We start from the raw sequence: 26,743 nt of genomic DNA, 5'->3' as shown, positions 1-26,743 counted from the left end.
AGAATCTGGGCATCAACAACATGGTTGTTTACCAATACGATGGAGCTTCCGCCCTCTTCGCACTTGCTGTTCGTGAACGCCTTAACGAACTGTTCCCTGGCCGGTGGGTAGGACGTGGGTCCCCAAATTCACCAGCCCCTTATCCTTGGCCGCCTTGAAGTCCGGACCTTACGACACCAGACAATGCCCTGTGGGGTATCATCAACTCACACGTCAGGAAGAAGCAGTAGGTGGACAATGATGGTCTGCGAGCAAGTGTGCTTGAAGCCTTCCAGCTTGTGACGCTGCAGCTGCTAAAGAGGATGAGTAGGAGGACATGGAGTTGTATCAAGCTGTGCAGGGATCATGGAGGTGCACATACGTATGTTTTGGACAACTAACTGTAAATATTATTAATGTAGGGATGAAATAAGTGGAGGTGTGAAGGGACTTTCTGGCCACCCTGTACTATGTGGATGAGAGATTGACATTTGTGCGTCTTTGCAAAGTGCCACTCCTTAAACCCTTTTCTTATGATAAAAATAGATACTGTATTTAGGGGAAAACCCACACAATATGTTTTCAGTCTCTTAGTATTTATAATCTTATTTTTCCAGGACAACACAGCGGAAGTTTCCCCAGCGGAAGTGGAAGAAACTAATTTAATTTCATCATAGACAAAAATGAATGGAAAAAGAAGTTTACAATATGGAAAAATAGCAGATGAATGATACGATACAAGATTTATCAAATATATTTGCTTTCCAACTGCAATATCTGTACAGTTACAATATCTTTTTACGTACCGTGTCTGTTGAAAAGTTTATATGATCTCTGGAGGGATGATTCTTAATTTTATGTGGTTGATAAATAGTCAGGGTACATGTTTGAATATATACATATTTTCAACTTGCTATAAAGCACACTCATGTTATAAATAGGTATGCGAGAGTGAAAGGAAAGTTTATGATCAAGGCAAGATTGTAATTGAATTTTATTGTTAAACTCTCAACACACGGAACCATTTATTTCCCCAACTTTCTGAGATAATTTTCAGAATTTCATACAAAAAGCTGAAAATCTCAAATTCTACATACGAGAATTCTACATAAGTCATGGCAACTATTTCTTTTTTGTCTTTTTTGCGAGAATGCATAACCCGCACAAAAATTTCGAAATATACAAATGGAAGAGGATGATTTATGGAATCAAACAATGTATGAACAAGGCAGGTTATGTGTACCAGGGGTTCATAATGAAGTGCCGATTTTTTTTTTTTTCCTACATGCGTTTATTGTTCACAAGGCTACATTGTCAGTACAAAAACAAAAGAGGTGCAAACAAAGTGTCACATGAACCCTTAAGGTAGTTCCTTGCAAAGTTTGCAACATGCTGCCAATGATGCGGGAAACGATTTTCCACAAGTGGGAGGTGTCGAATGCAATCTGTCTGATCAGGTTTGAGTTGGAACATCTCACGTTTCATGGTGATGGCAATTTCCTCACACTCTGAAACAGTCTCCCACATCGTTGGCAGCATGTTATGAACTTTCTAGGGAACTACCTTAAGGGTTCATGGGGCACTTTGTTTGCACCTCTTTTGTTTTTGTACTGACTATGTCCTTGTGACCAAATGCATGTAGAATGAAACTTTGTAAAAAAAAAAAAAAAAAATGGCTATTCACTACCAACCCCTGGTACGTACATATGACCTGTCTTGTTCATACATTGTTCACTTCCATAAAGTGTCCTCTTCCATTTGTATACCCTCGTACTATTTCAATGTTTTAGATTTCTGGAGTGAAAGCGGAAATTTCCATGTAATTTCTTACACCTATAGTGCAAAAACACTCCTAGCCATTTAATATATAGCCATTTAAAATTTCCTCACTGTATGGGATCCTGATAATCATTTTCCAAAATTGGGATTTGTGCAAGAATTTATTTTCCTGATCTAGATACAGACATTTCAGGATCTTGTACATGCCTAGAAATAGGGCTCAGAATGTACACAAATATCAGTAATGTTGGTATATGATTATGTAAACGTGTTAAGGGGAAAATTTTATCCACGGATAATGGCATGTTAGTAACAGATATTTATAACTTTATTCATCAGACATTTTTATAAACAGTCTGTGAGTTAATTCCCCAATTCTGAAGATTTATGTTAACAACATCAAAGTTCATGTATACATTTTCATAAATAAACTTATAAAAAGGCAACTTCTTTCTTCTTTTAAAGAGCAATCCCATCTGATCACATGAATTTGGTTACAACAATAAAACTGAGTATTACCTACCCATTTCTCAAGTTTCCACAGAAATACAGCAGACACCACAGCATGGCATGAGAAGGTGGGTCGGACTAGGGAGCCAATAGCAGTGAGCATAACCAGAAGTCGGACGGCGTCAGGTTGCATGTTATGGAAGCATTCCCATGTTGCATCCAGGAGTGCATAACTGGATATTTGGCTTGATATTGTGAAGTCTACTTACATCAATGAGAAACTTTGGTGAGGGAGATAGTCCCCACTGCACCCCTACCTTGACACTTCTTTCCTCTCATGCCAACTAAATTTCAAATACCACAGACATCCTTTCCTTCATTACTCAATTCCTTCAACAGCCATTCATAGAGGCACATAATTTTGGTAAATAAAAAAGCAAAATTTCGGTACAAAAACAGAGTCAATTTCAGGTTCAAAAGCAGTAAATAAAATGAAATTTCGCTGTTATAGCGGTGAAAAAGCAGCATATAAAATGACATTTTGATTTTAAAAATGTGAATATAATCCCAAATTTGATTTAAAAACTGCACTATTACACGAAATAAACATATTCCTTCTAATAGCACATTAAATCATTACCAGAATATGAATTTTATTCCTGTATAAAGGGGTCCATTTTTGCTTCTCAAATGTTTGCAGCAGAATTAAAGAATTTTCTGTAAATTGCATAACTCACAGGATACTTCAGACTTCAGAAAGTATCGCGTCGGTATATAATTGGTAAATTTCGTGTTTGAGAGTCTATTTCGCATTTTGCAGTTCATTTCGCATCATTTCGTGACAAAACAGGGTAGGAAAATGCACCTCACACCTTTCAGAAACATGAAAAATTAACATTACAATGTTTTATTTCACATTTCGTATTTTAGTCAAAAACGAAATATGCATGCCTCTAGCCATTCATTAAAAGACCAGCTAATATCTTGGTTTAAAAAAATGCAATTTATTATGAAAAAGGATGAATGTACAAAAATACCGCAAAGATGTAATTCCTAGTTATGAACAGATATCAATGGTGGCCGTCAAGTTTTGGATCCCCTCGAATAATGTCGGCTTGCATTTTCTGGAAAGAAAATGAAAGATCTCATTGCGGATGCGTGCAAAAGTACCCACACAACCACCAAAAAAATTCAAGGACATAGAAGCAAGCAGGCTGCCAACACCCAACACATGCCGTACAATGACCTGGCAAGCCTGAAGCCAGCAACACTGCTCAAGGAACTATGTCACAGAACAAGAAACCCGGATGCCAGTACTAGTGTATCCAATCCAAATATGCTTTCACCACAAGACAGACAGCAATGACCCATGCAAGAGTGGGCACAAACAAAACATGCAGCAGATATGACAACAATGCAATGCAATTTGTAAACAATGAAAATATTTGGCTAATTCTTGCAAGACAGAACAGGATTGACACAATTCAGCAATTCCAAAAAATATCCCAAGCAGTTATAAATAACCATATATTTTTATTTCTGTACAGTAACAACTTGGAGAAAGGAAATAGGATAGAAAAATTCAGGACAAAACAGCTGTAAAAATCTTGGACATACCACATTTCCATCAAAACAGTGCCTATTTTCTCTTCCTTTGAAGAAATCTCAATTTTTTTAAAAAAATAATTCTGAATACCATATATTGTACAGAGCATTCAAAAAGGAACATCTCTGAGGTCGGCAACACACTGAAAATACCAAACTAATTTCTGCACGTTGAAATACACAAACAGAATATTGAAACTAAATTTAAAACATTCATCCATTGCTCTTTTAGCTGGTGGCGGATCATTGGGAAACTTCTCCATTTCTCCACACATATCTCAAACGACATACTCAAAATATGCTTCCAACATAGCGAGCATGCACATCAAGATTAACGCCCACTGAGATGCAACATAACACTACTGACGCATTTGTTTCTGGCATCTCAGTGGGTGTTAACCTTTAAGATAACATGCAGACTTCTGGCACTGAAATTCTGTGCTTCGGTTCCATGTGTTTCCATGTTACACCATTTGATTTCAATAGAAGCAGACAACAGATGATCTGTTGCTGCATTTCTTCGTGTTCCTTCACGTCTCAGTGGGCTATGTGCTTAAAAAGTATTGTTGACAAACTGTTATTTTAAATCTCACACTGAGGATTGTAACAGCAGCACTGCTCTCAATATAACACAAACTCATTCTTCAAGACCATACCAATCCCTACTGGCAGGCTTGCCAACTTATTCAGATGAATGCCTTAGTAGTTTATTTTTAAAGTATGAATGCGGGGACTTTTCGAACGCTCTGTATTAACTAGATCATGCTTTGGATTGCAGCTCAAAGGGACTGGAATATTATAGAGGACATACATATATGCATGCTATATTGATCACCATTTCTCACACATACAGTGTGTTCCACTTACAGGGATCGAGAAATAGATGCTCACCATTTAAAAACAGAGGAAGATATTATAATTTCCATTATACAAGATAGAGAAATTCTCAGAGATTACACACAATTGTGAATACACATGCTTGCGCATGTGCAGCAATGAGTAATGTGGGAACAAGCCTGGCACTATTCAGTAGAGCAATAGACACGTAACGCGATGGTGAGAACGTGGATCATTTAGATGTCTGTAGTCTGTAGGGCAACTCAAGGCACACACATCGAGTTGCATTGACGCACAGATAGCACATAAGCTTGGGGCAAGCTTGCGATAGCTTCCTTTTAGCTTGTCAAAGCAAGCTTGACATGGCAAGCTCGATGTAAGCCTGATGCATGTGATAAGGATGCATTTTTTAAAAAAATAAAACAATAGACACACCCATTTAATATAACAATAGAGATACTTATTAAACATAAACAATAGTGACAAAATTAAATAAATCTGAAGTACAGTGGAAGGAATTCCAGTGTGAATAAAGCACCAAAGCTTTTAATTCATGCAGCGTACACTAGATGGCAGTACAACTCAAATGTAAAATAAACATAAGTTTAAGTAACATAAATAAGGATAACTTTGATTGTAATTAGTGAAAAAAATGTGTTTTATTATCCTTCGAAAGATGTGAATAAGACTTAGGTGGGCAGGCCATGTGGCACGAATGGGAGAGGAAAGAGGAGTTTACAGGATTCTTGTTGGGAAACCTGATGGTAAGAGACCTGTAGGAAGACCAAGACGAAGATGGAGGGACAACGTTGAGATGGACCTAAGGGAAATCGGTAGGGATGGAAAAGAGTATATAGAACTTACTCAAGATAGGGAAAGATGGAAGGCCTGTGTTGCAGCAGCCATGAACCTCCGGGTTTAAGAAGGCTAGGGAGTTAGTTAGTTAGTAAGATGTGTGAATATTGAAGTTGTAACGAAGATTAAAAAATAAAATGTGGTGAATAAAAGTGAAACTCCCATGATAAATATTTTTATCCCAGACTATATAATCAGGAGCTAAGTACTGCAAACAAAAAACTAACTCTAACAAGCTTGCTGCAACTTCCACTTCTGGTAACTAGATTGCTTAATGCAAGCTTGCATCCAGCTAATAGCTTGCCATGGTAAGCTTGCTGCTAGCTACTTAGCTTACCATGGTAAGCTTGCTTAATGCTTGCAGCAAGCTGTCTGTGCTATCTAGGATTTTCCTAAACTTGGAGTTTCAACATCAAGGTATGTAAAAAGGTGTGTTAATAATCATTATTTACACTTCAAATTATCAATTATTTCTTTATCCTTCTAAGTGGAACATGCTGTACTTTGCATAGCAGCAAAGAAGGTAAAAATAAAGCTGCTCCACACTCCAACATGTTGTGAAGGTATAAGAGGATGACGTCATGCTAGGCCATACACATTCACAATCTAGGCCATTGTGAAGGTGGTGTGATCAGTACTGCACTCCAGCAACCTTCACTCCTCCAGGGTTGTCCACAGGTTGAGTTAACCCAAAAGTTCCCATCTGAAATCACCCATCCCAGGAATCAAACCTGGGTTTTCCACATGGCAGTCAAACACCCTACTGAATGACCCACTGCAACTCTTGCTTCAGCCACAGTACCTTGCGTTCATTATTAGAAGGTGCTGATATTTACAATTAAGGCTGGTACAGGGCCATCACAACACTAAAAGTCTTGCTTTAAAATTCTGGTTATTATTTTAAACCTAAGAGAAAAGCAACTATACAAGTCATATCATTAAAGGTTTCCGATAGTTGCTATGTCAAGTGAAAGTAGTGTTTGGTGACAAAGTATTTACAAGATCCAAGATACTCATTAACATCTCCCATCTACGTGGGCTTCCACGTAGTCAAAAAGGAGTGCTCTTGTCTTTGGTGAGAGTGGTTCTGGGTTCAATTCCTGGTGGGAGCCCAAACATTTCTGTGTTAACCTAGCATCATGAGGACAATTGGGAAGTTACTTGAAAAGAAGAAGTAGGTTCCAGTCTCAGAACCCAACCCAGAAAAACAGCGGCAATGGAACTCAACATGCTTGCCATGCATCACCTGACATGCTGACCTCGTGTCACCCAATGGAAAACCAGTTAACAGGTCCTTGCCCTCACAGGACTGTTGCACCAAGGAGTTTAGCATTTTCTTTTTAGTTTTTAGTGTTTATAGATTATGTAGGAATAGGCACATTCAGCAAGTTCTATCATGATTAACGACAGACTTTCTATTGTTGCAAGTATTTCAAGAGACTAAAGCCCAAATGATGAAAGAACAAACTTGAAATTTTACTTTTGTCTTTTCCTGTAGCTTGGTCCAGTTGCCATGGTGACTGATAATTCTTGTGGAATTCTGTGTTGCCGAACTTATGCCTGGCAGTAAAACAGATGGCAAAGGCATCCCCGATAAGATCAAGGTATGGCTTAGTCCAACGGTCGCTGCCGGGTAGCATTCAAATAGGTTTCAGATTCTCTGTCTTACCCTGAACTATTAACGAAGGGTGCATGTTGACAGCAGAAGGTGTCATTTACGATTGAACAAAAACCAGCGTGGAAGCACTTCTTTTTGCACATGGAAACTTCCACATTTGGAAACAAAAAGTCTGGATTTATTCTTTGATCGTATGGGCTTTAGAGGCGAAAGAAAAGACAAAAAGTAGACTCATGCATGAAACAGAAATCACGACATTTACAAGTTAGATTGTGAGTGCAACACCACCTACCTTTCCATCCAGAAGACTCAGCTCTGCATCCATCTTCTCCTTCTTCTTTGGCAAGAACCTCCGGATGACTGGTGTGTACACCATCGGGTCCATCTCCCTGGGATCGCAGGGTCCCGTGAGGAAACTGACTGGAATACCAACGATGCACACGACAAACATCCCAAGGAAAGTGTACCACAGATACGATATGCGGTACAAAGGAAAAACATCTGACCTGCAACAGAAAATAATAATCAAATATGACAATTGAACTTTATAATACTAATAACTAAATACAGCTGGAATTGGTTAATTAGTACTCATTTGGCCAATAAGGACTATTGCTTTAGGGCTGAGCCAATACCTAATTTTTCATATCTGCTACTGGCTAAATCTTCATCATTGCAACAAGTTCCATTCTAGACATGATATCTCGATCCGAGCGAATGAAATCTCTTTGGTTCTCTTAACCGTTCATGAATCATGCGAGAAAAATTATGTTGATGGTCATCACGCACAGTGCCAGAGAACGGGTTCTTAAAACATGTTCAATTAAAGGTCTAAAACTTCAAACCCTCAATTATTGCAATTAAATCTTGTTTTGCAAATAATTGAAATTGTATAAAACAATGGCATGTACATTTTAGATAATAAATTAAATCAGAGGACAAAATAAGTAATATTCTACATAATGAACATTTTGTGTTACATGTGTAATCATAAAAATGGAAAAATGAGGTTTTCTTTTTTTAGTTTTTGTTTTAAGTTCTCTTCATGACAGACTGGACCTACAGTTTAAAGTAGGTATAGTGCAGGAGGCCTTAGAAAGAGCGTTTCGCGGGCTAACAGCAGACGTCGGTTGCAGACTATTGCCGATACTCTTGTGTCGTCTGCTCCTCAGCCGAACAAACAGGCCGAGGTAGCAAGAGGCAGAGGTCATTCACCCTTCCAGAAGGGTGCAGCGATCTAGCTGTGGCAACCGGGCTTGCTCATTCGCGGACCTGATTGGTTCTCGCAGACACACCCCCATATTGTCGTCTGCTGTAAGCCCGCGAAGCGATCTTTCTAAGGTCTCCTGCACTATAGTACCACTATGTGCCTCCACAGAGTATCGAACCTGGGACCTTTTGACAAAAATGCGATGATGTTACCACTGTGACATTGGTGAGGAAATTGAATAAAATAGTTTCTCTTGCAAATAAAGTAACTGGTGATTGAAATCTTTATTTTTCACGGCACTCTTACAAATTTTACGCTGATAAATTTCAATGCTCGTTAAAACCAAACACATGGAACTAGAGACCGTGCATGATGAAAAAAAGGTTAATAAGCATCTCCGAGGACTCCAGGGTCTCCCCGATGGCAGAGTGATAGTGTTGTCGCGTTGTAATCAAGGGGTTCCAGTTTTGATACCCGGTGGTGGCACATAGTGGTTCGGACCCACTTTAAACTGTAGATCCAGTCTCGACTAGCCTTTCTGTGCATAAAGTGGACTTAAAAACCCAAATCAATCAATCAATCAAGTACTCCAGTTTGTTTCACTCAGATGAAGATGTGCAGCTCAAAGTAAGGGCTTGGCTTCAACAACAGGACTCCAATTTGTGTGAGACAGGCATTGCGAACCTCGTGAAGCACTGCAGTACATGCCTGAACCGGAGAGAAAACTATGTTGAGAAGCAGTGTATGAAGTATCATTTCACGTGAGTCAGTTTGTATTTACCTAAAAATACCTACTGGAATTCACAGCCTTTGTATTATTTATTTCCCTGATCGTTCCTTGTGCATAATTTTGGCAACAACATTGTGTCTTAAAAATGAATTTCTTAATTGAAGTGTTGCTAATTTAACATAATGATTTTTCCTCATGCAGTTCTTCAAATATTTCAAAGCAAAGCTATGGTAGATTTGTGTGTTTTAATTACAACTGAAAAAATGTTAATATTTATATTTTTTAAACAAAACTTTTGATTAATTACAACTTAAAATAATATTTATGCACTTTTTAAACAAAATTTTTGATTATTACAATGTCCAAGAGTCAGAATCACTGGGAATAGATAAGAATATTAGCATCAGTGATATTGGCTCAGTCGTAGTTTTTCTTCTTGGAGATTGTGTAGCCTTTGTCACTGTTGAATAATCCTCTTTGGCAGTGCTCTTGTAGAAACTTACATCAGTATATTATAAAGAATACTATAAATCTCTAAAACTGAGACAGAAAAAGTCTCCAAAATGTGGGAGTGAAAATAAAAGAGGGGTCAGAAGTCCAATTTAATACAGAATGAACAATAACAATAACAAATAAAGCACTAGCATCCAAGCAGGGCAGGGAGGGGGGTAACCAAGTGTCTCACAATAGTAGTAGTAATAGTGGTTGTTGTTCTTATAGTTGTTGTTCTTTAAATTAAAATAATTATATTAAATTAATTAAATGCATATTATTTGATATTGTATTTTTATTACATGAGTAACTAAAAAGATGGTGTAAAAATAGATATAACAGTATGTATTCATTATTATATAGCTTACATATAGTTTAGATCGCCAAATTTAAGGAAATTAATGTAAAATACATAAATAATTGAATATTTGTTCAATAACAAAAAAGAAATGTTAGATCCAGTTGAATGAAAAGTAATGTTCATGATTACTCCCTCTGTCCCATAATTATTGTCCGGTACACTTTTGTTTGTTGTCCCATAATACTTGTCCGATATTCAAACTGTGACATTGGTGTATACAGAAGAAGAAAATCAAACACGGGAATGAGTCATACAACGTTATTACTCAAGGATCAGTACAAATTTGCCAATCAAGTATCCAAAAGAACATAAATAAAAAGTTACCAATTTGGCATACCGGACTATAATTATGGGACAGAGGGAGTAATGTTTTATATGTATTATTATAAGCAGTAGTGTGCATAAATCTTCTTTTGTACTGCCATCCAAAGTCCTATGATCCCAATATAATTCTTACCTTCCAATAAGTTCGGCAGAAATAACCATCGACTAAACGACAAATGTTAAATAAGTATATTTTCATTATTTATTTTTGGTAGTTGGTAAATCTGTCGGAGGGATGGGGGTCTGGATCCCCTGGACCCCCCCCCCCTAAAATATGTACCTGAAGATAAAAAATAGTTACAAAGAAAAGTGTTATATACTCACTCTGCAGGGTCCATGGTCGGCACCGAGACATTGGTTGGTGGAAACAGGTAGGTGCAGTTATCGATGAACCTTGGCTTCTCGGGAAACACCAGAATCTTATTGGAGAGAGCGCTCTGGGTCCCCAAGCATACCCAGGATGTGAGAACGAGGCTCACGAGTCCACCTGAGATGGCACCCTGGAATCCAGAGAGATATAGCATTACTATTCCTCTAGGAAGTAGACGTATCTTAAACAGCTTGAGCTAAAAGTGTATGGCAGCTATCACACCAAAGCAACAAGCGACACTTGTCACTTAAAGTGTAAATCACCAACCCTGAGACCTTCTGTAAACAAAACTTCTCACCGATTCGATATATCACTGAACACGGAGACCTTCCCGCACGCATACAACTCGCCATGTTGAAAGTGGCACTACTTCCTTGCTGTTCACATGATTATTTCTAGAAAATAACCAATGTTATAAAATATCATCATGTACACAAATTTCTAAGCTCATTCAAAGTTACAATGCATATTCCTACAGAATGTTCACACTTATCTTGCCTTGCCATGTCACCAAGTTATTTTACGAAGTGCACTATATTTGGCGGAACAAACATTATTAGGATGCTTGTCAAAGTTTCCAACCGCAATAAATTTACGAACTTTCTTTGTCTGGTTTTGATCATCATCAATATATTTTTTGGACTTACAGCATTGCATATGGCTGTTTATGGCCATTATATAATTTATTTACATAAGATACAATTTACATAAAATCTACAAACAAATTTCAAATACACTCCTATCTATATCAAACCTTAGAGATATACATTATCATGTTATATCATTTTGTCTAAGAAAATGCAAGTAAAATATATTCAATTCGCATGCAAGAATGAAGCCAAATTTATGGGAAATGATTACTGGTGCAAAGAGTTAATCATAAAGGTGAAGCAATAAGTACAAAAGAAAGAGCATTGGTTTAAAGTGAGACGTCATTTGCGGCAGCGTATCCCATACTACAAATTGGCCATTGTTTTACCTTACGTAATGAATCCTGTAACAACGCTGGATTTTCGTGTGGATTATTTTACTTCTATGAGTTCGCAATGCTTTATGCATGCACGTGGGTTTGTTTACAGAAGGTCTCAGGGTTGGTGGTTTGAACTTTAGAAACCAAGCTTCAGAAATAAATACAACCTTTTATATGGCACTTGTTGCTTGTGTGTAGCTCTGACTGGGCTGATTTTTCAATAAAGTGCATCATGTTGCCTCGGCCTGTATGTCACTTGTCATTTTGATGTGAAACCTCAGTGTCACATATACCTTGTTGCTTGTTGTTTGTTGCTTCAGTCTGAAAGCTGCCTAAGGATACAAAAAAAAAAGAGGTTGATTTGATTTGATATTTTTTACTTGGCTTTCTTGTGCCACTTTTGGCAAATTTGCGAAGATGGGATGAGTGATGATATGATAAAATTGATGAATGGACACTCACAAACATCCATGCCCAGGCTGGGATTTGAAGCTAGGACCCCTGGCGTTGTAGCGCGATGTGCTAACCACTCCTCCACGGGGGCCAGCGTAAAGGTAAGGCTATACCCTACGCTTCACAGTCCACATACAGGGCGAGTACAGTTCCATACATTCTCGATCACAGCCAAATTGAAAGTGATATGATCAGGATCATGTAGGTTATGTCACAGAGCAGGGATGTTTGTTGAAAAATACCCCACCAGAGGTCATCTACCCCAGATGGACCACTGTAGCTCCTTAGAGACAATAGGCAACCATACTGAAATACGTAAACTTCCCCCTTTTTGTTTTGTATTTGACTACATAACACTGTTTTCTATCTACAAGGGTTGGATAAAAAGTAATGGCAACACTGGTATAATTGGTACTTGACTGTATTGGCAGAGGAGCACGTGTTACATTCCTTCAAAGTAATCGCCCCTCATCTCTACGACCTTCTGTCACACGTATGGAAGGCGTCGTACACCGTCAGCGCGTCCATCTCTGTCGATGTCCCGCAGTGACCGCCCTATAGCACGTATGATGGCTTCGCGCGTGTCGTACTGCTTCCTGCCCAGTGGTTCCTTCATTTTGACAAAACGGTCGTAATCACACGGTCTCATACCGGTGAATACGGAGGATGTTCCAGTACCTCCCACTACCAGTTATGCAGGAGCGCCGTCACATTGTTCGCAGTGTGACACCTTGCATTGTCAAGCAGGATGATGGGACACCATGCCGTCGCTTCCTTCTTAATGCGAGACGAAGGTGGTGTTGCAAGAAGGTGCAGAAGTAGGCAGCGTTGACCGTCTGCCTGAGAGACGTTGTTCTTCTTGCCTAAACATATTGTTAGGGCGCTTGCACTCTCGTCCTCTGCTTCAGAGCACTGCTGTTTTTGACTGAATAACATACAATCGCTCCCACTCACTATACTTCCTCGTCTGACATTCCTTTATCAGCCACAAAACGCTTGTGGCGCTGTGACTCACCCCTTTCACAGGACAACAGTGTTGCCATTACTTTTTATCCAACCCTTGTATTTGGAGCACACCTGTATCACAGTGGTTAGCATGCTATGATGCCAGGTTTGAATCCTGCGCATGGGTGTTCTTTGTGAGTGTTCCTCCATCAATTTTAATATATTCACTCATCCTCATCATCATGATTCGCCAAAAGTGGCAGAAAAGCGATGCCAAATAACAAATCAAATCAAAAACTTCCCCTTTCATTGTTCTGTATTTCAGCACTTAACATTGCTTTTCAACTTGAACTGTTGTTTTAAGCCCACTTTATGCACAGAAAGGCTAATCGGGACTGGACCTACAGTTTAAAGATTGAACCGAACCACTACGAGCCTCCACCGGGTATCGAACCTGGGACCCTTTGATGGTTTTGTACTTATTTGGGTTAATTGTAACGGTGAGGATGAATGATGACTTCAAGAGACAGCCTTGGGAAGTAAGATCTCAGTTGAACTCTCAACATACTTTCCATTTCATGAAATTCTCTGTTTTTCTTTTCAGAAACCTGTCAGATCTGTAGTGAACATTCTAACTTACTGAAAGTGGGTATGTAAATATTGTTATACAAAATTATTCAAGTGAGCAATCTAAAAACTTGACACGAAATCGCTTACCTTCACATTAGCCCAAGGAACGACCAAGCCAAGAGTGAAGATTCCCAACATGGCTCCTCCACTCAATCCTGTTAAACTGATAGTGGCCTAAAATATGAAATGAAATGGGTTTTTCATCAAAACAACAATGTTAACTAATTAGTTCATACATTTTTGTTGAAAAACTCTGTACTAATAAGATCATAGTTAAGAACTTAAGAACTTGGCGAAGTCAAACTCTTCAGTTACATTTTTTATTGTGTTAGTAAAAAATAATGGCCATTGTAATTAATGGCTAATCCACGGCTTGACTCCTTGTATACAAACTATATTCCTTTAATTTTTAATTTCTATTTTATTACTTTATTTTTCATTTTTCTCTTCTGATTTTTTAATTGTATACAATTAACTGTAAAGAAAAACAATTGGCCACTGTAATTAATGGTTGAGTGGAAGAGAAGGCATTAATGCCTTAACGTCGCAATGTAAACAAAGTTGTAAATAAACTTATATGGGCCCATGTGGCTTGAGCCTACCCAATAATTTGCTTGTTGTCATATTTTATTTTAGAAATAAAGCCCCACACTTAAGAAAACAAAATGTTTCATCATTATACACTTAAAAACTTCTTACAACTTAGTTACTGAGTGTTATCAAATTACAGAAAAAATTGTTATATCTCCAATATAATACTTTTCAGTGTCCTATATTTAGAGGTACATATTTTCGGTAAATAAAAAAAGCAAAATTTCGGTAAAAAAACAGTCAATTTCGGGTTCAAAAGTAGTAAATACAAGAATAAATAAAATAAAATTTCAGGGTTATAGCGGTGAAAAATCGTATCAAAAGTGGTATGTAAAAATGAGATTTTGTGATTGAAAATAGTAAATACAATCCTAAATTTGATTTAAAAACTGTACTTATTACACAAAATAAACATATTCCTTCTAATAGTACATTTATGTAGTTAACAGAGTATTAAGTTTATTTCTGTATAAAGTGGTCCATTTTTGCTTCTCAAATATTTACAGCAAAATTAATCAATTTTCCGTGAATTGCATAACTTGCAGGATAATCCAAACTTCAGAAAGTGTCGCATCGGTAAATAAATAATAAATTTAGTTTTTAAGAGTGTATTTCGCATTTTTCAGTTCATTTCGTGACAAAACAGGGTAGGAAAATGCAGCTCACACCTTTCTGAAACCTGAAAAATTAACATTACAACATGTTATTTCATATTTCGTGTTTTCGTCAAAAACGAAATATGCATGCCTATATTATTTGCACTATCTATAGTCACATCATTATTAGGAAAAAGCTTATAACAGGGATGAGGAACAATAGGAGTACAAGTTCTTAAAAGCACTAAAAATACAAATTAGGCACTAAAATTGATAAACATTGACAGATTTTTCATTTTCCCATAGGCACTCACAAAGCAGTGATCTTAGAGATAGGCACTTATGACCAATGTGCAAATTAATGGCAGGAATGTGAGGGATTTTCCCCCAACGAACAATTTTATCCCCGGCAAAAGAAAAATTATTTTGATCCCTGCCAGGGATGCTTTTATCCCCCTCAAATAAAATGGAACGGAAAGTGTACAGTATATGCTTAACTACGTAACAAACAATTGAAAATCATTCATTCCCATTAATGGTTTAGTCATCAAAGATTTCTTATCGAAAAGTATGCTGCCTTGGACAAGCCAAGGACACCTTTTGCCAGTTAAGTTTTCATGGCATAGTGCTGATATTTTGCATGTATTAAAGTGTTCACAAGAAACTTGTAGGCAGGTTAAATGGACGATAAGTTTGAACTTGCCATATAGAAATTTATATTCTTTCGTATTTCTAAAAATTAAAAATACAAAATTATTTATTACTTACGTAAAATGAATATCTATTTTGTACACTGACAACGATTCTGGAACCACTGGTTCCTTCTTCAGGTCCTATATCTCAGCTATCCAAATAGCAGTGAGCATGAAGGGTGGCTACTCTATGACCATGATAAAATTCAAGTATAATTTCAGGTTTTCAAGGCGAAATTTCCAAAAATTCAACGGTACAACCAGATATTTTCTCTATTTCAACCTTATGTACTACCACCTCACACCAAACACACACATACAAACGCAAATATATTAATATAAAGGATCCGTGTGATTAAAATGTATCCAAAAACTCTAATTCAATTCAACTAAACTGTTTACCTATACGGGTATATTTAAAATACAGGGTAGGCACAAAGTCGCTTTCCCCAATAAATGAAGAAATCTTTTTTTGGGGGGGGGGAAAGTGACTTTGTGTCCACCCTGTATTTAATTTACGGGGCAGAGTTTGCATTTGCCATTTCGTACACAGACTCGACATACTTCTTCAAACACAAGTCACAAATGTCAAGGGATAAAAAAAATGTTAATTGTATGAGAATTTCAAACTCAAATTTACCTAATCAACTTCAAAATATCTTATCATGCAATAATATTCCGTCTGTCAGATAGATTGTTCTACAAAGGAGACTAAGAAACCAAACGGACTGAGATAATTCTGTTTATTCTCGACACACATTTCTTGTCTTTCCTCCATAAACATAAAAGCTAAACTGTGAGAAACTTGTTTCAGGATATTTATAAATATGTATAAATTCAATTGAATTTGGATTAATAAAAGTTGCAATTTTTCACGTCTACGGAGAAAAATTCACGCAGAATTCCTGGAGACTATAATTCACGCAGAATTCCTGGAATTCCCGGTGAGTAGCCACCGTAGCATGGGTTTAGCAAAAGTTTTAGCGTTTTCCACCTTTACCATATTGTACCAATTTCTTTTCCTGACGAGTGTATGAATTGACGAGGCTATGAGAATTTTCGGATAGCCGAGATTTAGGACCTGAAGAAGGGAGCAGTGGTTTCCGAAACATTGTCGGTGTACAAAATGGATACTCATTTTATGTAAGTAATAAATAATTTTGTATTTTTAATTTTTAGAAATACGAAAGAATATATATAAAAGTGAGTAAGTCGCACAAACCTGAAGTATGAATTAAATAGAAATTTGGTCAAGTTTTCGGTGTTACGAGTTCGGTAGCTCTTTTTGTGTATGAGGTTGGGTTCTCTTATAATGTAAATATATGTACTAAGTGTTTCTAAATTACATTTAAATGATATAATAAGATTTTATGACCTAGCTTAGAACAATTGTTCTAATGTACTTAGAAAATAGTTCTGTTTACTGATTGGTAACATATACAAATCTGTGTAACCCATCAACCCCCCCCCCCCAGCTGATAGAGTATGGATAATAAAGGGCAAGTTGACGTTTTATATACAGACCTTTCAAAGGCATTCGACACGGTTCACCATGATATATTAATACATAAATTTACCAATAATAGCCTTTCTCCTCCACTTATAACCCTTCTCTCTTCCTACCTGCAGACCCACCGACAATGTGTCATGTACCAAGGCTGCAGATTAACTGAATATGTGGCCAGTTCAGGAGTCCCACAGGGATCGAACCTTTGTCCCTTGCTATACTTAATTTTTATAAATGATTTTCCAGAGCTACTCACGAAATTTGAAACATTAATCTTTGCTGACGATGTTAAAATATATAAAAATTTCATAAACACTGATGACTGTACAATATCGTATCAATCCCTAAGATTATATGTTTATTTTATTAAGTCTCTCTGAATGCTTCACGTTGACCAGGGCATTCACTTGTTTTTCTCAGTTGTCTCAACCTCTGAGGCATGTTTACAATGCACAGTGTTGTGCCATGCAAACCTCCTGAGCATTCAGGAAACAGGTAATACTTCTGGTTATAGAGTCAGCGGTTTGCATGGTAGCAATTAAAAACACGATTCGGCATAGAGGAAGAGCTCGATGGCCTAGTGATATAGAGGTGAGACAAGCTGAGAGGGGACTGACTTTTGGGATTGAGTTGAGAGAGAAGAGGTGGTTAGCAGAGCAGTAGGTCAAAAGTGGAACGACGCTCTGGTCGACAAATTGGAGAAGCTAACAGAGGACTTCGCATATTCTATTCAGCCTAATACTTCAGATAGACAGGTAATTATCCTAACACCCAGCCATGATTCAGGTTCAACGGTTCACAAAACCCAACGAGTGACCATTGTCTTTTCTGTAGTTTAGTTCCTTAGTGTGATTTTGTACCTTTCGCATTGCCAAGCGTTAACTCGTCATGCCTATGACGAGTGCTAGCATCAGAGGATGAATGATGAGTAATTTACATCACCCAGCAATTAATTGCACACACACTGGTTTAGATCCCTTCATTCTTTAGAATGACACGATATTACATGAAGAGCTGGATACCTTGCTTCAGTGGTGTGAAATTAATGAAGTCAGCCTGAACTTGTATCATTCACCCACAACAGACACCCTATTCAACATTCATACACTATTTCTAATGTGTTAGTACAAAGTGAGAATATCGTTACTGATATATGGGTCATTTTGACCAAAAGTTAACATTCAACCACACATTTTCCTCATTCTAAGTGAAGCTCACAGAAATTTGGGATTTAAATGAGAATGGGTAATCAATTTAGAAAAAAGGAAACATTTCTATTGCTGAAGATTAGGCACACACAGGAGATGTACTATGTAGAAATTTTCAGCGAAAAGTGCACGCTCGACCAGGACTCTAACCCGGGTCTCTGGCATACTGTGCCCTTGCTCTAACCACTGAGCTACCAAGCCGGCCTGGCCTGGCCTCGCCTGATTTTTCCCTGTCGCTGTATTACCTTCGAGGAATCATCTCTGCCAGTGCTACTGCAACGGGATCTGTTGCCTTTGAAACATAGTAACTGTAACACTGTGTTTCAAAGGCAACAGATCCGATTGCAGTAACACTGGCAGAGACGATTCCTCAAAGATAAAACAGCGACAGAGAAAAATCAGGCGAGGCCAGGCCGACTCAGGAGCTCAGTGGTAGAGAAATGGCACGGTATACCAGAGACCCAGGTTCGAGTCCTGGTCGAGCCTGCATTTTTCATTGAAAATTTCTACATATTTCTATAGCTGTATTATATGCTCGTCAGATCTAAACTCGAATATGCTTCTCTTCTTTGGAACCCGCAATTCAAGAAAGATATCGAAAAATAGAAACTTGAAAATAAATTTCTCACATATCTACTATTTAAACTTGATGGTACATATCCAAAACTCAGTCCTAGCAACATATTATGCGAAATCTTTAATATTTCATAGAATAAGTCAATTAATATTTCTCTCCAATGGTAAAATAGATTATTCTAATCTGCTGACCTCTTTAAAATCCACCTTCGAAGAACGAAAATGGCCGAAGCTGAACCCATGAGGAGAATGTGCAAGTTATTTAATTCAGTTCTAAGACTAACACAAGCATAGACCTACTCACTGAGTTTTTGTATGTTTTGTTTTGTTCAAAGAATTTTTGTTTTCATTCAGCTTGTAAGGTTATATCCAACAGTTCAGAATCATTTTTATTGTATTGCCTCTGTGTTTCCATTGTCTCTATAATCTAATAATTAAATTCTTTTCACGATTGTTATTAAATGTAAAATGTACATTACGTCATTCATATTTTTTGTTAATTTTGTTAGTTATGATCTTGTTTATGTAATGGTGTCATCCCATATTGAACACTGTAATTGGATGGGTGTCCAAAGGGGGAGTCGAATGGGTCGGTGGACCCGCCATGGAAATTGACATCGTTCATTTAAAAGCCGAAAGTTTGTTACTCTTATTGTTAAGAACAGAAATAAAGTTATTTTAGTTAGTATTCAAACAGAATAATCAAAGTAAAAATGCTTTGGATCAAAAACATTGAGTGAAAAACGAACGAACAAGGTCACATTCTACCATTTCATCCAGAGAACAAATGGTTTCACAGTTTTCAAAATTCTAATAATTACAGTTGTAGGTGAGCAGTCACCACAAACTTTATGAAAAAAAAAATCCCCCTAACATATAAAGCATTTTCTTGAACGAGACATGCAAAAGTTAATATCAAAATGTATTTCAGCTACTAACTGCATAAAATGTAAAAAAAAAAAAATAATGGAAAATGGTTGTGCCGGTATTCACTCATTTGGTGGATCCAGTTTCCCCATTCATATAATAATAAAAATTATTATTATTATTTCGAATAAAATTGATTTTTGTTATTATATTGTATTTATTATTGTATAATAATAACCTTTATAACCATAGTAATAATACTTATTTTTTGCTACTATTCAATTTTTATCATTTGCCTGACCCAACCTGCAAAAATTTCTGGCGATGCCCATGTGTAATTGGACATGTGACTGTTGTGTTTCAATTAAATAAATAAATAAATAACTCACTGTGTGGGCATCCCCCAAAAGCAAAAAGCTTAATTCGGACAGTGCTTATGATTAAAATTGGCAAAAACAGCCACTGTAAAATTCAGAAATGACATCAAATGGCTTTCAAACTTGATTATTATAGATAATGTTCAAGTGCCTATGTTCTGCAGCCACATATTTTACGTTTCTGTAAGAGAGCAACAAAATACACACGATATGCTCACCTGTAAAATTCCTCCCAGGTATTGCACAACGAACACAAAGGAGAGGCACACCACCCCTATCACAACGACAACCAGCTTCATTAAATAATTTGTCTGCCTTTGTGTCAGAGGTTTCTTGAAGCAGGTTGGGTAGAAGTCTTCCAGAACAATGGCCGCCATTGAATTCAAGCTGGTCGACATCGAGCTGGAAAGAAAAGTGACATTGTATTAATAGAAGAGAGTAGATACTCACAAGCGTGTATTCCGATGATATCTGAGTAAGTGACAAGAGGAACAAAACTTTACTCAATTTTTTTTATTAAAATGGTGTGGACATTTAGTAGGAGCACATGTTCAGCGAGCCATGGTAGCTCAGTTGTTAGGGTGTCTGACTACCATGCAAGAGACCTGGGTTCGATCCCCGGCAGGGAGAACTGGGATTTTTCCACCTGTTCAAGCGGCTCCAGCACCCACCCAGCACCGTATAAAGTGGGTACCTGGAGGAAACTCTGGGGGGTAAAAGCAGCCAGGGGCATGGTGCTGATCACATCACCCCCACCTTCGGCTGTGATCAAGAAAGTGCGGGGTCCTAATTCCACCTTTATGGCATGGTGCAAAGCACAGGGGAGCACTTTAAGTTCTTTTTACTTTACATATTCAGGCAAAGGTGATTACAGACTGTAGTCTTCCTAGTTTGCACAGTTGCCAACCTAGATTAAACCTCACTAAATTAAACTACACTCCATGGTGGAACAGCCCTTTGAGAGCCAAGAGCATGTCACGCAGATTCTTATTGGGCGATGAGTAGGGCTGAACCGATACCCAGGGTTGCTACGATTTTTTGATTATGAAATTCAATGACATTTCCAGATTTTCCAGTCCAAAAATGAAATTTTTCCAGACATGTTAATCTTCATGATTTTTGCTTTTGAACCTTGCGTTTTTCAATCTATATATATACAAGTGGATGTAAAGGGTTATTTTTTAAGGGTGATAGAACTTTCGATAGGGATAGCTGTCATTTGTTTTGTTTTGATGACATGTTGTTTTGTCATTTCATATCAGTGAGCTTTGGCAAATGATCATGGAAAGACTGATGCCGCAACAACGTTTACAAATTATGGAAATATATTTCCAAAATCAAGTTCTGTTCACCAAACATATAGGGCACTTCGGAAATATCGGTGCTGTTAGTGAATTGGCCTCCAAGATCATGTGACCTAACGCCACTGGATTATTTTCTTTGGGATATCTAAAGTCTCTGGTTTATGCTGATAAACCAGCAACAATTGACGCTTTGGAAACCAACATAACTCATGTTATTAACGACATACGTCCCCAATTACTTGAAAAAGTGGTTCAAAATTGGACTGATCGAATCTGGTTCATCACAGCTAGTCGTGGTGGACATACGTCGGAAATTATTTTCAAAAAGTAAATGTCAGAAATAAAAACACAATTGGCTTCAAACTTATTTTTTTATGTGTTTTATTTCAATTCAAAGTTCTATCACTCTAAAAAAAACAACTTATATGTGTGTGTGTGGGTGAGTATATTTGTTTGTTCCAGCATAACTCTCGAATGCCTGGAGCAATTTCAACCAAACTTGGTACACGTATCACTTGCAATCTGGAAATAATATTTTGGGATAAGACACCCCTGACACCACTAGGAGTGGGGTGGAAAGGAAGGGGTGACATGTAAAAATAATTGAGAACCACCGATATTAAATTCTGCACAAACAGACATCTGTGACTCTATGCAATCAGCACAACAATAGTGTTTCTCAGCTTGTCTAACATTCAGGCTGTGTTGCGAATGGAATCCATAGTTTTCGTGACACTCCCAATGCGGTTCAACTCCAAGTTCATCACCTATCGGCATGGGGGGCGAGAGGGGGTGAAAAATAAAATGCCGCAAATGACTTACATTAGTGTCGAATCCATAGTTTTCGGAGTCCCTAAGCTAATTGGTGACATTCACGATCACATTTAAAATTAGTTACATTTTACACTATAGTTAATATTAATTTTCATAACCTTTTTTAAAGAAAATTTTATTCTACGTGCACAAAAACATCTGAAAATTCGAAGAATAATGTAAAATTACAATCTGCATCAAATGTGTCAGGTGCCATAATCACTTGCATCTAGCCTTCAGGCTAAGGTAATAGAGGTGCATTATTGCACGATAACACATCTCCAGGATCTAGAAACAACATAATGGTCATAAACCATGCAAAATTTTTCACTTTTTAGCAGATTTAGTGTCGTAGAAAATACTGCTATTTTGCTTACATTTATAAGTACACAGAATGTGGAGAAATTTTTGTTGCATATAAGAATTCTATAGGAAATGCCAACAAGACTAAGATCTATAAAATAATAGACAATAACCTCTTCTTCACCAACCTTTCCGATATTTTTGATCACATTGTCAATGTACTTTAGTTATCAATCAGATATCTGAACTACAAGTTTTACTTTCGTATTCTTTCTAAAATATAGTATAAAAGTGAACACTTATTACCAAAATTTGAAGGAACCATAATTTTTCACAAGATTGAGAGTCATAAGAATGAAAGGATCAAGTTTCTGAACTGCATCTTCTTTGGAAGTGGAATCACAAGAACCGAACCAGAAGTGGAAATGAACTGCTTGTTGATTTTGCAACTTTTTTCTCGTGTAGACTCCAAAATGCTTGTAAATTCCAGATGATCTGCAAAATTCCCTGATATTTCTCTGACAACCCAAATTCCCTGACATTTCCCTGTTTTCCAGATGTGTAGCAACCCTGCAATAGCTATACCGATACTCTTATCAATTCCCACGAATACCAATCCTTGAAAATTGTAATAATTCAAAGTTGTTCAAGATATTGATCAATATTAGTGTGTGCCAGCCACCGTGGCAGAGTGGTTAGCACATCGTGCTACAAAACCAGGGGTTGTGGGTTTGAACCCCAGCCTGGGCATGGAGGTTTGTGAGCGTCCATTCATCAATTTCATCATATCATCACTCATCCCCATCTTTGAAATTAGCCAAAAGTGGCACAAAAGCGAAGTAAAATAAAACAATTCAATCAATCAATATTAGTGTGTAATTATGCAACTCCAGTTATATGTACCAATTTTCCAAGAATTTTGCTTTAAATACTCAAGAATTATATCAGAATATTAAAATACATGTTATGTGATCACGAAATCCATCTTCTCATGCAAAAATTGGTGTAAAATTTTTAAAAGTTCGAATTTTGCATAGTTTCAAGGATTATTATACTCCGCGAAAGTGTAGTGGGGCATTTTTGCATACCCCATGAAAGACTAAAATGCCAAAAAAGTATCGGCTGTGTCTGTAAATAAATTACAACCGGTACTTTCCAAAACTGATACATTGGCATCAGTATCGGCTCAGCTCTAACGATGAGTGGCCATTGGCCAGTGCATTGGGTCTCATTTCTGTTGTTTTCTGGCTCCGAGTCCAGAGTCAAGTACCATTGCTTTCAAGCAGCTTCCCAATTGTCCTCACAATGCTGAGTCACCAATGAAACTTTTGAAAGTTCTCACCAGACACCAAATGAGGCTGCATACACAAAAGTCGAGTGTGTTAACGATGACCACACACAAGCTGAACTTTTTCGTTAATTTTTACTATCTGGCAAGACTAGAATGCATGTAGGCGACTGGTAATGACGACTATCTATAATTCAGATAAATTGTAAGCATAATTCCAGGTTTTTCGAACTTGTCATCAATATTTTGCAGGGTATCATATCGTAAAAACTAGGAGGAGTGTTTTGTACTGTTACACTTTGGATCATGTAGATGGCGACACTGTCAAATTATCCACAAGGATCCATTTAAGCTGCAAATGAAAAATTTCATCTCGGAAGTCATGTTGCCAGTTCTCTGCTGTAAAGTAAAGGCTCTGATAATGAAATAAGGATTCATGGGTATTCTGCTTTGTTTAACAACATTAACAAACTACACTCTCTGCTTCCGAGGTTAAAATAAAAGACAAACAAAATCAATCATAATTTTGTATGAACGTCTAAATTTGCTATGATGTAAGTCATCTAGTGCAACAATTTTTCATCTTTGGAAAAAAATTCATGCGGAATTTACATATAATTCCCAGTGCCAATAATTCCTGCATAATTCCTAGAATTCAAGGAATTTCCAGTCATCAGACACCATGATTATGGAGGCTGTAGATTTAAATCCCATGGTTAGCCATCTGACTGTAAAACTGAATTTCAGATTAGAGTTTATTGTAGTTTGTTTTAAGTCCACTAATGCTCAGATAGGCTAATCGAGACTGGTCCTACAGTTTAAAGTGGAACCCGAACTACAGTGCAAATGTTTCCCCAACTGGGAATCAAATCTGAATGCTCGATTACAAGGTGACAGGGTAAACATTACACCATAGGGAAGCCTGATTTCATGATTTCAGCCATTTTAGTATTATACAATTCAGAGGAATACTATTCAATAGTTCAGATATTAGTTGCTTGTATTTTTCAGCTTGTATTTTAAAAGTAGCTTTGCTACAGTACTCTTCCAAAAATGTAGCTTCTCTACAGCTACATTTACCAAAAAGTAGCTTGCTACGCTACTCCTCGCTCTCGAACTTTGCTACGTTGTGCTTATGAATATTTGCTACGTTTGCTTATGAGTATAACAGCATATGGAATTTAATACAGAGAAGTCCTCAGTATTGTACTTATACAGAGCATTCCTGGACATTTGCTACGAGACTCGGGCAAGCGACCCGGCATCAGCGCTTGTCTTTCCCAGTGAACGGGTCTGCGACAGTCGCTTATATTAAACCTCGTAAAAAAGTTTAGAGTAATAGGGTCAGTTATGAATAAAAGTGGAAAGAAAAATGGGGAAATAAAGTATACAAAGACAATCTGCACACCATCCGTGAGTTAAAACAGAGTATTGTACGAGAAATCGGGAGAATTACAGTAGACGAACGTGTAAATGCCAATTTCCTTCGGAGATGCCAGGAATGTATTGCAGCAGAGGGACATAATTTTCAACATCTTCTGTAGTCAAGGTTAGTACACAATATGAAAACTGTAATTTTAATAGCCGACTCTAGCGACTGTCGCAGACCCGTGCACCGGGAAAGACAAGCGCTGATGCCGGGCAGCTTACCACCGAGTCTCGCAGCAAATGTCAGGGAATGCTCTGTAGATAATAGATTCCGTTATTTATTATCATGATATCCGTCATTCAATATATTTTCATAGCAGTGTTACCTGTGAGACTTATTTTTACTGTAGTGTTCGTAATGTGCCTGCCTATATAAGTGACATATCAATTCAATTTTCATATCTGAGTATTACAATTAGGATGGTACCAAGTTCATGTTTACGAAAATAAACAAATGTAATTTGTTCCAGTTATTTATGTGTATATATTTACATATTTTTATTGATAATAATTATTTTATGTTTAAAAGACTAATATGAAGGCAGTATTTTAGACGAGAAACATGTGATAGGTGATTTTTTTTACTCTTTCAAGGATGATAATTGTCATGAACATGATGGATATCCACATTCTATGAATATCCAGATAATTATAACTAAATCCAGATATCCGAACTGTTTAGATATCCGCAATTAAGATAAAATACAAAATTTACCTCAAAACACTGAGAAGAAATCTAGCTGTAGTGAAATTTTTGCTTAACTACAGGAATTTTGTAGCTTCGCTACAGCGACAGGTACAAATTTTGTAGCTAGCTACAGTAGTGACGCTATAAGTAGCTTGCTACTTTCAACCACTGGTATTTTTTATAAACAAAAAGTTCCCTACTTCAATTTCATAGTTACATTTCTCAGCTGTACAAGAAAAAAAAAATCATGCTACCATATTTAGATATTTTGTTTTTGATGGAATGTGAAACGTGCTGTAATATTCATTTTTCATGTTTTTTAAAGGTGTGAAATGAACTACGAAATTCAAAAAAGTCTTAAACATGAATTTAGATTTTGTTTGCTGACAACACTTTCTGAAGTCTGTATTATCCTGTGAGTTATGCAAAATCAAAGAAAATATATTAATTCTGCTGAAAATATTTGAGCAGCAAAAATGACTACACAGGAATAAACTTAAGGTGAGGTGTGACAATTTCGCACCATATTTAAACATCGTCGGAATGGGCACTGCTACTAAAAGAAAATCCAGGTATAATTTGAGAGTATGAATTTCTCCCCATGTTGCAAGTGGAAGCGGTTTTTAAAGTTGATTATTAAGCTAGATACAGTGTTTTGAAAAATATGATGAATAATATTTACAGAATACCATGTATTTCTTATAGACAGACAACTTCAAATTCAAGTTAGACTACACAAATGGAAGTTTTGACTCTTTCTAGAGCAAATATCATCTTCAATGGATCCTCTACCCGATCATATGTTTTTTCCGCCATCGGAAGTTTGATATCCCCAAGAAAACAAATAAAATAATTCTCCCATATGCGTATTGCATTTCTCCTTGCCTTCTACGGCCA

The 26,743-nt window shown here is 37.1% G+C and overlaps 2 protein-coding genes across 4 annotated transcripts in view; one reads left to right on the top strand and one right to left on the bottom strand.

Moving 5' to 3' along the window:
- Window positions 1–1,255, top strand: part of LOC145981537 (sodium-coupled monocarboxylate transporter 1-like) — a 78,032-nt gene extending 76,777 nt beyond the window's left edge. The window contains exon 15 of the mRNA XM_083114846.1: window positions 597–1,255. Within this exon, the coding sequence (XP_082970972.1) occupies window positions 597–656 (60 nt within the window). The 3' untranslated portion in view covers window positions 657–1,255. The remainder of the gene's footprint in view (window positions 1–596) is intronic.
- Window positions 1,256–3,192: 1,937 nt separating this feature from the next.
- Window positions 3,193–26,743, bottom strand: part of LOC145981536 (sodium-coupled monocarboxylate transporter 2-like) — a 160,369-nt gene continuing 136,818 nt past the window's right edge. For all 3 annotated transcript variants that reach the window (XM_083114845.1, XM_083114843.1, XM_083114844.1), the window contains exons 11-15: window positions 20,241–20,424; window positions 13,696–13,782; window positions 10,565–10,740; window positions 7,416–7,629; window positions 3,193–3,332 (exon numbers count right to left, since the gene is read on the bottom strand). In XM_083114845.1, the coding sequence (XP_082970971.1) occupies window positions 3,279–3,332; window positions 7,416–7,629; window positions 10,565–10,740; window positions 13,696–13,782; window positions 20,241–20,424 (715 nt within the window). In that variant the 3' untranslated portion in view covers window positions 3,193–3,278. The remainder of the gene's footprint in view (window positions 3,333–7,415; window positions 7,630–10,564; window positions 10,741–13,695; window positions 13,783–20,240; window positions 20,425–26,743) is intronic.

Source organism: Lepisma saccharinum, chromosome 29, assembly GCF_977018435.1.
Source record: "Lepisma saccharinum chromosome 29, izLepSacc3.1, whole genome shotgun sequence".
Classification (NCBI taxonomy): Eukaryota; Metazoa; Arthropoda; class Insecta; order Zygentoma; family Lepismatidae; genus Lepisma; species Lepisma saccharinum.
This window is presented reverse-complemented; position numbering and strand designations above follow the sequence as displayed.